We start from the raw sequence: 15,288 nt of genomic DNA, 5'->3' as shown, positions 1-15,288 counted from the left end.
ATTATATCACTGAATAAATCAGAAAATCAAAAGCACTAAAAGTGTCATTAATAATGGAACCGGAATCATTCAGAGGAATCGAAACCGGAATTCCTTACATTCCCATTCCTAAATACAAGGCAGGAGCGCATCCTTCACAGAGAATGCAATCCAAGAAAAACTATTTCACAGAATAGGTGTGTGTGTGTGTGTGTGTGTGTATGTGTGTGTGTGTATATGTGTGTGTGTGTGTATGTGTGTGTGTGTATGTGTGTGTGTGTGTGTGTGTATGTATGCATGTGTGTGTGTGTGTGTGTATGTGTGTGTGTGTATATGTGTGTGTGTGTGTGTGTGTGTGTGTGTGTGTATGTGTGTGTGTGTGTATGTGTGTATGTGTGTGTGTGTGTATGTGTATGTGTGTGTGTGTTTTTCTGTGTGTGTGTGTGTGTGTGTGTGTGTGTATGTGTGTGTGTGTGAGTGTGTGTGTGTGTGTGTGTATGTGTGAGCGTGTATTTATCACTTTGTGGGGACCAAATTTTTGACCTTGTGGGGACATTTTGTCGGTCCCCATGAGGAAAACAGCTTATAAATCATACTAAATTATGTTTTTGAAAATGTAAAAATGCAGAAAGTTTTCTGTGAGGGTTAGGTTTAGGGGTAGGGTTAGGTTTAGGGGATAGAATATAAAGTTTGTACAGTATAAAAACCATTATGTCTATGGAAAGTCCCCATAAAACATGGAAACACAACATGTGTGTGTGTGTGTGTGTGTGTGTGTGAATCTGTGTGTGTGTGTGTGTGTGTGTGTGTGTGTGTGTGTGTATGTGTGTGTGTGTGTGTGTGTGTGTGTGTGTGTATGTGTGTATGTGTGTGTGTGTGTGTGTGTGTGTGTTATATATTTCATACGTTTCTGTGCTGTTTCAAAGGAATTCTGCATACATCTGTGTATTGTGAATGGATTTAATCAGGGTCAGATGTGTTAAACTGAGTTACTCTTATTGATGTCATAATCAGATTAGCCAAAATACTTCCTAAATCAACAGGCAACCGTAAGGGACGTGCAGAACTGCGTGAGTGATGCTGAGTTTCTGTGGGCGCATTATCCTCGTCTGTTTCATGATGCAACCTTAAAAGGCAGCAGACTATACAGGCAACAGACCAGGTTTTGTAACACAGCTGAAGTCTTTGTCCTGTTAGAAACACTCTCAGCCTCTCTGGCTGTCGACTCGAGATGTAGAAGGCAATATTCATGGGGATTGTTGGAAAGAATGGGTCCCTAAAGCACCCTCAAACAAATCAACAGAACTGCACATAGGTGCTGTATTCTCACAGGAAACCTACAAAGAGCCCAGACTGAAGTTTAGCCGTGTTACACAAACCTGCTGCTGCAATACTCCGTCCTCTAGAGCAGAGATGTTGTGTTTCAAGGTGAGGTGTGAATTGTTGTGATGGTGATGTTTCATGCGGTCAAATAGTTGTGTTTCGTTGCATTCTGTAAATGTCCTTCAGTCTGTGTGCATCTGGTATAATCTGAGAAACAGAGACACATGTTGTCTTTCGAGGAGAGGTGCACCATGGGAAGCATTACAGTGTTTGAAGGTTGCCAAAGTGTGCTGAGAAATAGACAAAGCATCCAGTGGTGTGAACGTGCAAAGGGTTGAATCTCACGAAACCTGAATCACATTTAGTTTTGCATGAAGGAAATAAAGCCTGTTTTTTGTTATGTTGATATAGTGTTTGAAAGGGAGGGGCGTGCCTTCATCCCCGTCTACCTGGATGAGGGAGGGACAAGGGAGGGACACGGAAAGAAAGTGTGGCACCTACATACTGTAATGGCAATTGTGCCAAATTAACAAAACATTTAAAAAAAGAAATGCCAAGCGGAAGTGGAAGAGAGAGATATATAAAAACACTTCTCTGATACATTTATACATTTACATACATTTAGATACGCCGTAGCTTGATCCTCGGCCACGCCTCCAACCTCTAATCGGAACGCCCCGCCGCGTTCTCAGGAAACAGAAGGGGTGGCCCCCGCCCCTGGCAGCTCCCCGCTCGTGGTCGGCGGTCGTCATGACGGCGCTGCGTTTAGCGGCTGGTAGGTACTCATGGTACATTTGAAAACACATTCAAATTAGGGCTGTCAATCAATTCTAATTTGAATCGAATTAATTAATCGCAATTAATCGCATATTTCAATATTTGCTTAACTATTTATAGTGATTAAATAATTATAAATAGTTATATTTAAATAATTGTAAATAAATATATATATATATATATATATATATATATACATATATATATATATATATATATATATATATATTTAAAAAAATAATAAAGAATATGTGTATGTGTGTGTGTATATATATATATATATATATATATATATATTTTCTTCATATAATTAATCGCATATTTAAATATTTGCTGAAAAAGCCCCTCAAGTTACAATAATTCAATATATAATGATTAAATAATTGTAAATAATATATATATATATATATTTTTTTAAATAAAGAAAATTTATATATATTTTTTTCATTATATAATTAATCGCAATTAATCACATATTTAAATATTTGCTGAAAAAGCCCCTCAAGTTACAATAATTCAATATATTAAATAATTATAAATAGTTATATTTAAATAATTGTAAATAAAATATAGATATTTAAAAAATAATAAAAAGAAAATGTATTTTTGTATAAATATATATATATATATATATATATATAAATAATCGCACTGAATTAATGTGTTAAATAAACATCCATAATTAAAATATAATCAAATATATTTACTTTTAAACTTTTTTATCAAAAAACTTTATTAGATGTCATTTATTTAATTTATTTAAATATGTACATGTTAGAAATATTCAGTATTTTTACTGAGTTAATTAGACACATTTCTAGAGGTATAAAACCTTAATAAAAATACATATTTATATGCCAAAAAATCAGTGGACATGCTGTAAATAAAAGTTCTTCTGGCTTTTTACACTGGACTTTATAAATAATAACATCAAATTGGCAGATTCAATTCATATCAAACTTTTTGGCAAGATAAAGTTGTGGACTTGATGGCCCTAAAAATAGGCAAAATATTTGTATTTATTGTTTTTCCTATTGATGGGGTGAAATGTGTCCTGGCCTGAACATGTTGAAATAACTCTCTGTTCGAGAGTGCGGGGGTAAAAACGAAACGAGGGGTAAATGACAAGAGGCCTGACCTGAGAGAGGATATTCCCATCATCCCGTCTGATCAGGATTAATGTTCTGCATCACAGCAGACAGGAGCAAATCCAGTGCCGGATAATCCACCTTTATATCATCTAACATTCCCCCTGCGGTCGCCCGTATGACCAAAATCTTGATATGGTTATTTCTGCTTATTAAATATCCGTGCTGCTGTTAGAACGACTGTTGGAATATTTCAATACAAGTTGAGCTCAATGGACAGTATTGACAGTCTTTTGAAGCTGGAATATCCCTTTAACGTTTTTCAAATAAAACAGCCGTCGCATTAATAAAGCTGATTTCATAGCTTATCGTTTATGTATCTCAATCTGCACACAATTGAATAATATTTTTAATTTTTTTTGTAATTTGGCAAAATTACAGCTGTATTAGAAAATTACGCCCAATAATATATTCTGGTATTTTTATTTTATTTTTTAATTTTTTTTTATTTATATTTCATCTCAAGCATCCTCTGGACACTTCTGTGCACATGGTTTACAAATAAAATTAGAGAAATAATTTTCCCACAATAAATATTGAAATAGTTTATTTCATGCTTTGTTTAGGTAATCAAAGTAGCATGTAATAATTTGCATTTTTAGAATGATAAAAAATAATTAAATATATATATATAAAATAATTGAAATCTGTTTTTTTTGGGGGTCTGGTTCTCCCCAATTGTAACACCCAATTCCCAATGCGCTCTAAGTCCTCATGGTGGCGTAGTGACTCAATCCGGGTGTCGGAGGACGAATCTCAGTTGCCTCCTCGTCAGAGACCGTCAATCCGCGCATCTTATCACGTGACTTGTTGAGTGTGTTACCGTGGAGACGTAGCATGTGTGGAGGCTTCACGCTATTCTCCGCGGCATCCATGCGCAACTCACCACAGGCCCCACCGAGAGCGAGAACCACATTATAGCGACCGCGAGGAGATTACCCCATGTGACTCTACCCTCCCTAGCAACCGGGCCAATTTGGTTGCTAAGGAGACCTGGCTGGAGTCGCTCAGCACGCCCTGATTCAAACTCATGTCAATACTCAATGAGCTACCCAGACCCCTGCAACTAATGATTATTTCGATAAACGACTAATCTAACGATTATTAGAATGATTATTGCAACGATTAATCATTAGCTCTTAACCAACTATTCAGCTATATTTAAAAAAATACTTCTAAATTACATTCACTGATTTACAAGGAAAAACTAAGATTTAACGTTGGATTATTCAGCCAGACAAGCTCACAGACAAGTAAACAATGGCTAATTTTTTAGAGAACTGCCTAAGAAACGCAGATATAATGTTTCTGGCTATTTGGGGCTACAGCAGCGTTTATCGGAGCATAAAAGAGACTCTTGTATTTGATGACTTACAGGAATCGTATTTCACAATGTGATATTTCTTTTAAATCTTTTAAACTGTGGTATTAATGCAACAAAATAAACTATACAGTTCAATTCCTGAGAGTGAGAGCTTTCATATGATATATGACTTGTCTATTTAGGTATTATGTTTTATTTTCATATATATATTTATACCGCATGACCTCTAGGTGGCGCTGATTTGCGACGTGAATGTTTACGGTCCTTTTTTTGTTATTTTAAGTTACATAAATGCAGAAGTGATGTTATCTCTGAAAAGATCAGAGTCTAGCCTTTAAAATGACACCTCATATGCCTGACTTATGTACAGGGAGACTTTAACATTTGAATCGCAATATAGCGCCCCCCTTTGGAAGGTGCACCGCATCATATGATTTTGGAAAAATGTTGGCACACTCATGTAATCTTAATGAGATCAGGCTGACTTTCTAAAGTGTTCATGTGTACTGCTTCACCAAATTTTGACTTTTTTTGTGAGAGTCTTTTTCAGGTACAGTGGCATGTCAATGTGAATGTCATAGGAGTCTTGGGCAGAATAAGCTGCAAAATGAACCAGACATTATAGCAATAGTCAAAAGTCTTGTTATGTGAGACAAATGTATCTTTATACATGAAATGCACACCTGGAATTACCCTATAGCCTACCATGAGAGCTGTAATGTTTCACCCCGTCTCTAAGTGCGTCATCATGCCATCTCACTCTGATTGTGCTTCATGCCCGCTGTAAAAACAGTTGTGATACTGTGGGAAAAGAGCATCGTCAGATCAACTTTATTGGATTAATTATTGCTTTATGCAAATCGCTCTCAGATGAGGCTCTGCTAAGCATCATGCTGCCTGTTGTTTCCTCTCCTCCTAAAAAACGATGGAGAGTTGGAATGGCAGCCTCAGGTAATTAGCGGCTCTTTGCGCCCCGTGGAGAGACCTGTAGCACAACTCGCACGTGTGTACGCACGGCCGCACACATTAATCAGGACTGAACTTTAGTCAGAGATGCATTGTGTGTGCAGACAGCAGATATATCAAGAGCTGTCATCTGCTAGCTTCTGGAAATAGATTCCGATAGAACTGTGTACAGCTGTTAAAATGTAACAGTGTTTGTTGGAGAAATAACATTCCATTCTTAAAGGAACAGTACAATTGTGTCATCATTTGTCATATGTCGGTCCAAACCTGTATGAATTTATTCCTTCTGTAGAAATCAAAATGAAAAATACTTGTACTCTAAATATGACTAAAAACACCCTAAAATACAGTTTGTCCATTCAACTTATTCCAGCTATTCTAAAGACATACGGAAATGTCATACCCTTCCCACCCTTTTTTGACCAATGAAATTCCAGAATTTTCCATGACCTTTTCAGGCGTTTGTGATTAACTAAATACATATTTTTAATGAGTCACTTTTGACAGATTTGTTGTGAGACATTTTGATCCATCATTGTCCCAAAAGAACGATTCTCTCACCAGTTGGACATCATTATGGCTTGCGAGTAAGTTTGAGGGGCCGTTCACACAAAACTGGTTTTCCATCCGTCTGCGCTGTTTTTAGTTAAATCGTTTTTATTTTATTTGTATGTAAGCATGCACTTGATGGACATCTTTGACCCGCGCCGCATCTCTGTTTTTTTCAGAATTTTTTGGATAAAAAAAGTTTCATAATTTTTTTAAATGAATTCCAAAAACAACGGTGTAAATGTAAAATTTACACAAATTAAATCAGCATAACCGCAATTATTTGCTTGGCAATAAAATGGCATAAGCGCAATTATTTGTTTGACAACCAATCGGAAGAATCGCAATTATTTGTTCGACAAGCAATTGCAATAATTGCAAATATTTGTTCGACAATTAGGCGGCATAAGCGCAATAATTTGAGTTGTAATTAATCGGCATAAGCGCAATTATTCACTTGGCAATTAAATGGCATAAGTGCAAGTATTTGTGTGACAATTAATCGGAATAATCACAATTATTTGTGTAACAATTACGTGTCATAACGGCAATTATTTGTTTGACAATTAATCACCATATTCGTAATTTTTGTTTGACAAGCAATCGGCATAAGCGCAAATATTTTTTTGGCAATTAAGCGTCATAAGCACAATTACTAGTTTGACGATCGTAATGATCTCAATTATTAGTTTGACATTTAATCGAAATAAATCACAATTATTTGTTTGACAATTAAGCGCCATAATCGCAATTATTTGTTTGAAAATCAATCGGCCTAATCACAATTATTTTTTTGACAATTAACCGCCATAAGCGCAATTATTAGCTTGACAATTAATCGTAATAATCGCAAGTATTTGTTTGACAATTAATCACCATTTTCGCAATTACTAGTTTGACAAGCAATCGCAATAATCATAAGTATTTGTTTGGCAATTAAGCGTCATAAGCACAATTATTTGTTTGAAAATTAATTGGCCTAATCACAATAATTTGTTTGACAATTAACCGCCGTAAGCGGAATTACCAGTTTGACAATTCATCGTATTAATCGCAATTATTAGCTTGGCAATGAATCGGCATAACCGCAATTATTTGTTTGACAAGTAATCTTAATAATCGCAAGTATTTGCTTGACAAGTAATCACCATATTTGTAATTATTTGTTTGACAATTAATCGGCATAAGCGCAATTACTAGTTTGACAAGCAATTGTAATAACCACAATTAATAGTTTGACAATAAATCGTAATTATCGCAATTATTCGTTTCGACAAGCAACCGTAATAATCGCTAGTATTTGTTCGACAATGAATCGCAATAGTCGCAATTACTAGTTTGACAAGCAATCGTCATAATCACAATTATTTGTTTGACAATTAATCCAATTAAAATTAAACCAAATTTCATAATCGTGACCGCCCTACACATACGACTATCGTATTTCTTCCCCTTGTGGCAGTCTGGATGAACTGTCATTTTATCGCAATTAATTGTATTAATTAGGGAGAAGATACCAAACTTTAAAATGATATATTGGTGTGTGATTTTGATTGAGCAAATGGGTGAATTCAATGAAAATCATGATTAATATTAGATTATAGTTTTAATAATAAATAATGAACAACAACCATAATTCAGCAAATAGCAATAATTCACAGATGTTATTTTAAATATGTAGCTTTTGCGTTTGCAGAAATAAATGAAAGATTCACACAATTAATCACTCAATAACTATAATTTTTTAAATCTTTTGTGATATATTACCTCTGACTTATACATTCAGTATCCAACATAAATGAAAATATGTCTATAAAAGTCAAAATATATTAAAAAAACATAAAAAATAAATATCTCAAGTCAACTTTCTCTATTTACACTGTTTCTCCTTTGCACTCCAAGACAAGTCATTTATATATAATTTTATTGGGCAAAAAAACAAAATTCTCTGAATATTTTTTTTTTCATGTATTAAATATTTTTCCTTGATTAATATTTGCAAATCGTTCTTGTTATTGTATTTTACTATACCTAGAAATCAACAGATAAAGTACCACAGGCATTCTCTCACCTTGTAATGGCGAGGAACGGAACCCGCGAGTATTCCCGCTTCTCTTCCGGATAAGGACAGGAGGAGGGGCTTCTACGACTTGGTTCATAGTAAAGTTCAACCAATAGCTGGAATCAAGTAGTCGCGCATAATTTCAGAACTTACCAGGTAGTCCAACTTCCTCGCGCACTTTCCTCCAAGCGATGTCTTTTTTTGTCCGGCCTCTGTACATGTATGACGTTGTGTCATACAGTTCCGGGTGCCCACATACAGCTACAACCATTTATTCATCCATTTTTTAAGATTTCTTCTGCTACTACGTCAGTACGTCAGTGACATCCGGACAATCTCAATGCTGATAGGCTTTTGCGACAAGGCAGCATGAAGCGAATGATGCGATTTTGCATGTTCGAGTTGCGCCATTTGTTTCATTCGCATCTATTCGTATCTTTGCATTGACTATGTGTGTAATCCTGCCGCATGCTCGCTTCGCATTGTATGTGAACGCACCATAATATTTCTTGCTTACTGATAGTGCCAGTACAATTAGTACAATTAGCATGTGGTACCAACCTGGTGGCCGAGGTTGGTACCACATGCTAATTGTTAGCTAGCAAGAAAAACATTTTCATGTGTTGCCTTTTTTTTTTTTTTTTTTTACAAATATCAGATATTTCATTATTTATTTATTTTTTATGAAAAAGCACATTTTGTTACGGTCAAATGGAATAACCCTAAAAAAAAAAAAAAAATTAAACGTCGAAATATCCGTGACTCAAAAATTCATAAAATGTGTATAAAATATTTGAAATATTTGAAAGCTTTCTAAAACAAAAAATAGCTATAAAAGTTTATTTTAATACCTTTTACTTGATGGGTACACAACATGACATCTTTTTAGACATTAAATCATTTATTTTATTTTATTTTTTGGTAGAAAATGCTGTTTTTCAAAAATGTATAAAACCAACATGAACACAAATCTAAAATTTCTATGAATTTGACACGTCTTTTTAAACTATATTTTTAATAGATTTCTCCTTTTATAACTTCGGACAACTTATTTGTCAAAGACACAGATATCAGAAAAATAAACTAAAATAATTATTATATAGTACATTACCTGTATATATATATATATAATACATTAATAAGAACAAGGCTATATAAGTATTTTTAAAAAATATATAAAAAAAAATATATATATATATATGCAACAAGATGCAAAAATTCTGAATGGTCCTAAAAATATTACATTTCTTATTTCACTTGATTTTGGTGTGGAATATGACCTGGACTTCTCACTGTCCAGCTGTTGAACAGGACCCCAGTGAGACCAGTCAACATCTAATAACTCAATCCGTGAAAACCGTTTAAAGTGGCAATTCATTGTTAACCTGGTGATTACTATCGACTTGACCAAAGTTTGGATAAAGCGTTCTGAAAGCTGAAATCAAGTCATGTAATCGTGCCTTCATGAGAGCGCGTTTGGCTGTAATCTGTAATAGAGTTATACGGTTTAATCAGTTTTGAGTGTGGCGGGTAAATGCCATGGAAGTGACCTTTTACCAGCCGAATATTTGGACTGCAGGGGTTGGCTGTTGAGTCTGTGTGAGGAGGGTCTGTTAGCGGAGTCTTTATATGTCATGCCTTGAAATTTGATGAAGCGTAAAGGTCAGATGTTTGTGAATTTGCATGGGATACTTTGAAAGTCTTTGAACTCAATCAGCGAGTACTTTAGATCCACGTTCCTCGTTCCTCGGCTCTCCTTCCTGCTTGGATTTGACAAGTGGCTCTTCTTTAAGTCCGCTGAAATAAAAGCAAACATCCCGTTGACTGCACTGTGATTTAGTTGGTGTATTTAGGGCTTGGTCAGCCTTGTTATCTTAGCAGTGTTTGGTGCGATCTAAGAGGGCTGTGACCGACTGGATTTATAACACTACTTTCGAGGTATGTTGTGACCTGATTGGATTCCCAGAGGAACTAAAATAATAACTGTGGCATTTATTTCTTTATATCTGCTTTTACCTTATGCAGTTTTCTGCTAAATGAGCCATTGTTTACTTGTCTGTGAGCTTGGTTGTGTGAATAATCCAATGTTATATCTTAGACGTCCTGAAGAAAATCATCAGAAAAGTATGTTTTTCGACTATTGATCATGAAATGTTCTGATCTCGGCTTTCTAATGACCCTTAGATTGAGCTTGTAGTCCACTCAGAGGCCGAGATATTCAATGAAATAATGAGGGTGTTGCCTGAACTGAACATTAGACTGAATGTCTATGGACGAGCACATCCGTGAAGGGTAAACTGTGTTAGAGCGCCACCTACATTTCACATCTGTATATCTGTATATACTGTATATTATTAGATCTGTGTATATATATATATATATATATATATATATATATATATATATAAAACAAGACAATTAGTTCACAGTTTCAGGGTTTTCCCAGGCTCAAAACGAGGTGGTGTCGGTACCATACTGATCATAAAAGTGACGTTAAAAACATGTAAACATTGGCTTTGAGTTAATACAATCCTAATGACCTGGCAACTGAATACTAGTGTTAATTTTGTCAGCTGTTTCTAAATTTAGTCTTAGTCTTAATCCTGTGTCAAATGTCCTTTTTAGGTTTTATCATATTTAGTCAGCCTTGTCCTATTTTTATTTAATTTTAGTCAAGTTTTAGTTGACAAAGTCTGGGCTTTTTAATGTAGTTTTAGTCCATGAAAACTGTTGACATTTTAGTAAATGGTCTGCACTTATATAGCGCCTTTTTAACCTTAGCGGTATTCAGAGTGCCTTACACTGAGACTCATTCACCCATTCACACACCAATGATGACAGAGCTGCCATGCAAGGTGCTAACCTGCCATTGGGATCATATGGGGGCGGGCACGGCCTGGGTCTGGTTGGCCAATGAAATGGCGTCGATGACCCAGTGCGCAAACCTCTGTTTGGAGACAGTGTTCCCTTTCCACCGTCCACCAAATATGTCTTTGGTTTGTCTATGAAGCATTTCACGAAATTTGTTTGGTGACAGGATGGTGTCTAGATGATACATGCAAAATTTGATGCAAATTGGACCAATGACTTTTGGTCATGTGACCAATAGTTGACTTCATAAAGGTGGATCTACCCATTTCAAACTGACCTGGCTCTTTTTCACACCCTCAAAACTGATGTTACTTTCCATGTTAGTGCCCTTGGAATTTGGATTAAGATCCATATGGTTCTGGCATTATTTTTGAAAATGTAAATTAGCTTGTATGACTTTGGTTCTCTGTGCTTTACAGTCTCTATGACAACCAACTGTTATTGTAGTCTACATTATGATCTGCTCCATATATCTTAAGGATCTTAGTATGTTAACTTGTCCCTCCTTTCCTCTTCCCTTGTGTTTTCCAGATGTCCTGTGGAGTGATGACCACACCCTCCGTGACCTCTATCCGACTCTACCAGCTTGACTCGCCTTTGACATTAAAACTGTAGAACGTTAAACACTTGCACGCCACTGATTTATATTCCAATTCACTGGCATCCTCTCGGTTTACTGGTCCTCCTCTCCATGGCCAGCTTTCTGAGTTCTGTGCTCTTCCTGGTGCTCCAGACGTACGCCGCCCCACCAGAGTACATCCAGGTGTGGCCCAGCGGGACGCAGCCGAGCCCAGGAGAGGTTGACAATGAGACTGTCACCCCTTCTCTGATTCCCCCTCCAGGAACTAGCAAGCACACTCCACACAGCATCATCATCGGCGTCCGGAAAGGAGGCACTAGAGCGCTGCTGGAGATGCTGGATATTCATCCTGAAGTGGCAGCTGCCGCCACCGAGGTTCACTTCTTCGATTGGGATGAGAACTACGCCAAAGGATTTGAGTGGTACCGGGAGCAGATGCCGTACTCGTACCCTCATCAGATCACCGTGGAGAAGACGCCGGGGTACTTCACATCTCCGTTGGCGCCTGCACGGATACACGCCATGAACTCTTCCATCAAACTCCTGTTGATCTTGAGGAACCCAACGGAAAGAGTCATCTCGGACTACACGCAGGTCTACTTCAACCGTCTGGAGAACCACAAGCCTGTGCAGGCCATCGAGCACATGCTGGTAAAGAATGGCGCGTTAAACACTCGCTACAAGGCGATCCAGCGCAGTCTTTACGACGTCCACATGAGGAACTGGCTCCAACACTTTCCCCTGGAGCAGATTCACATTGTGGATGGGGACACTCTGATTCGTGACCCTCTACCGGAGCTCCAGAGGGTCGAACGGTTCCTGGATCTGCCACCTCGGATCGTGGCGTCCAACTTCTACTTCAACCAGACCAAAGGCTTCTACTGCATCCGCAGTGACGGCCAGGAGAGATGCCTGCATGAGTCTAAAGGACGTCCGCACCCTCCCGTCAACCGCAGTGTGCTGCGACAACTGCGCTCGTACTTGCGACAACACAATCGGAACTTCTACCGACTTATAGGACGTACCTTTAACTGGCACTAGAGGAAGGAACCTTTGTCGAACTCGCTTCTCCACCAGTCCAGTCCAGCTCAAAGGCTGATTGACAGTGATGTTGAGGACAATTACAGATGGATGCATCTTCAAGCTATTCCTCATTGACACTTCTCTTAAATGCTTTCGAGCTGCTCCAGAGTCTTCAGAACTTATAATTGTAACAATTAAGATGATGTTAAAACAATGACAGTGGTGGGAAAGATCTTTGGCGTTACCTGAGACAGTGTGTGACAAAATGGTTGAACATTGAATATTTTGTTTTCTTTTTCTCTCTGTTCGTTTGATATTCTTGTTCTTGATAATAAATGGTTCTGCTTCCAAGATGAACTCTGAATATCTTGTTATTTTCCTCAAGTCTGATTTGCTGAAACCTGCTGTTTAGCATATGTGTCTGTACGGCGTAGCCCAGAATACCTTGACTTAATTATTATCAAAGAAGCTGTGAACGCAATATCTCCTCTTGATAAACAAACGTTAAATGAAGACATTTTTTCTCGCCTTCACAGTAGCTGGGTCAATAACGTGCTAATTTTTTGGTCCGAATCTATCAAGTTATTTAAAATTGAAATACGTGTTTATACTTTAACTTCCTGAGACCATGCGTCCACATGCGTGGACATTACGTTTACATTTACATTTATGCATTTGGCAGATGCTTTTATCCAAAGTGACTTACAGAGCACTTATTACAGGGACAATCCCCCCGGAGCAACCTGGAGTTAAGTGTCTTACTCAAGGACACAATGGTGGTTACTGTGGGGATCAAACCAGCAACCTTCTGATTACCAGTTATATGCTTTAGCCCACTATGCCACCACCACTCCGTTACGTTTAGGCTTTGCTATATGCAACGCATAATTTAATTTAATTTAAATGGACTGATCTCAGTTCAGTAGACTCTGTGCTGTCAGTAAATGGTTAAACTTTAGACGCATGTCATGTGATCAAACAATATGGCATCGAGCAAAGAGGAGTTTGGGAGGAACACCAACAAAACTACATCTGTTAAGAAACCTCATTAAGTTGTTACATTGAAACTTGTTTGAGTCAAAAGAGTCTCTAGTTTCATCTGATATGATATTTTTTAAATTTGAGTGATTTATCGCTAAACTCCACACTGATAAACACAAAAACATTGCGTTCAGAGGCTTTATATGGAGTTGGGTTGAAAATAAGGTGCATTTCAAACTGTTCTGAGATCAGTGCAGACAGACAGCACACTGGAGGTTAAGTCATGCACTAAATAGGGAGCAAGGGAGCATCGTATAACTCTCCTATAACTGTTCTGAGATCAGTGCAGACAGACAGCACACTGGAGGTTAAGTCGTGCACTAAATAGGGAGCAAGGGAGCATCCTATAGCTCTCCTATAACTGTTCTGAGACCAGTGCAGACAGACAGCACACTGGAGGTTAAGTCGTGCACTAAATAGGGAGCAAGGGAGCATCCTATAACTCTCCTATAACTGTTCTGAGACCAGTGCAGACAGACAGCACACTGGAGGTTAAGTCATGCACTAAATAGGGAGCAAGGGAGCATCCTATAGCTCTCCTATAACTGTTCTGAGACCAGTGCAGACAGACAGCACACTGGAGGTTAAGTCATGCACTAAATAGGGAGCAAGGGAGCATCCTATAGCTCTCCTATAACTGTTCTGAGACCAGTGCAGACAGGCAGCACACTGGAGGTTAAGTGATGCACTAAATAGGGAGCAAGGGAGCATCCTATAGCTCTCCTATAACTGTTCTGAGACCAGTGCAGACAGACAGCACACTGGAGGTTAAGTCATGCACTAAATAGGGAGCAAGGGAGCATCGTATAACTCTCCTATAACTGTTCTGAGATCAGTGCAGACAGACAGCACACTGGAGGTTAAGTCGTGCACTAAATAGGGAGCAAGGGAGCATCCTATAGCTCTCCTATAACTGTTCTGAGACCAGTGCAGACAGACAGCACACTGGAGGTTAAGTCGTGCACTAAATAGGGAGCAAGGGAGCATCCTATAACTCTCCTATAACTGTTCTGAGACCAGTGCAGACAGACAGCACACTGGAGGTTAAGTCATGCACTAAATAGGGAGCAAGGGAGCATCCTATAGCTCTCCTATAACTGTTCTGAGACCAGTGCAGACAGACAGCACACTGGAGGTTAAGTCATGCACTAAATAGGGAGCAAGGGAGCATCCTATAGCTCTCCTATAACTGTTCTGAGACCAGTGCAGACAGGCAGCACACTGGAGGTTAAGTGATGCACTAAATAGGGAGCAAGGGAGCATCCTATAGCTCTCCTATAACTGTTCTGAGACCAGTGCAGACAGACAGCACACTGGAGGTTAAGTCATGCACTAAATAGGGAGCAAGGGAGCATCCTATAGCTCTCCTATAACTGTTCTGAGACCAGTGCAGACAGACAGCACACTGGAGGTTAAGTCATGCACTAAATAGGGAGCAAGGGAGCATCCTATAGCTCTCCTATAACTGTTCTGAGACCAGTGCAGACAGACAGCACACTGGAGGTTAAGTCATGCACTAAATAGGGAGCAAGGGTGCATCCTATAGCTCTCCTATAACTGTTCTGAGACCAGTGCAGACAGACAGCACACTGGAGGTTAAGTCATGCACTAAATAGGGAGCAAGGGAGCATCCTATAGCTCTCCT

The 15,288-nt window shown here is 38.1% G+C and overlaps 1 protein-coding gene across 3 annotated transcripts in view; it reads left to right on the top strand.

The window, feature by feature from the left end:
• The window catches only part of LOC127660812 (heparan sulfate glucosamine 3-O-sulfotransferase 1-like), a 65,774-nt gene extending 52,866 nt beyond the window's left edge, over window positions 1-12,908 (top strand). For 2 of the 3 annotated variants that reach the window (XM_052151241.1, XM_052151243.1), the window contains exon 2: window positions 11,531-12,908. In XM_052151241.1, coding sequence (XP_052007201.1) covers window positions 11,691-12,620 — 930 coding nt within the window. In that variant the 5' untranslated portion in view covers window positions 11,531-11,690 and the 3' untranslated portion in view covers window positions 12,621-12,908. Of the gene's footprint in view, window positions 1-2,012; window positions 2,078-11,530 lie in introns of those variants that run through there. The other variant, XM_052151242.1, reaches the window with a different exon arrangement.
• Window positions 12,909-15,288: the final 2,380 nt, after the last annotated feature.

Source organism: Xyrauchen texanus, chromosome 20 (genome assembly GCF_025860055.1).
Source record: "Xyrauchen texanus isolate HMW12.3.18 chromosome 20, RBS_HiC_50CHRs, whole genome shotgun sequence".
Classification (NCBI taxonomy): Eukaryota; Metazoa; Chordata; class Actinopteri; order Cypriniformes; family Catostomidae; genus Xyrauchen; species Xyrauchen texanus.
Note: the sequence above shows the minus strand (reverse complement) of the source record. Positions and strands in the feature narration are given on the sequence as shown.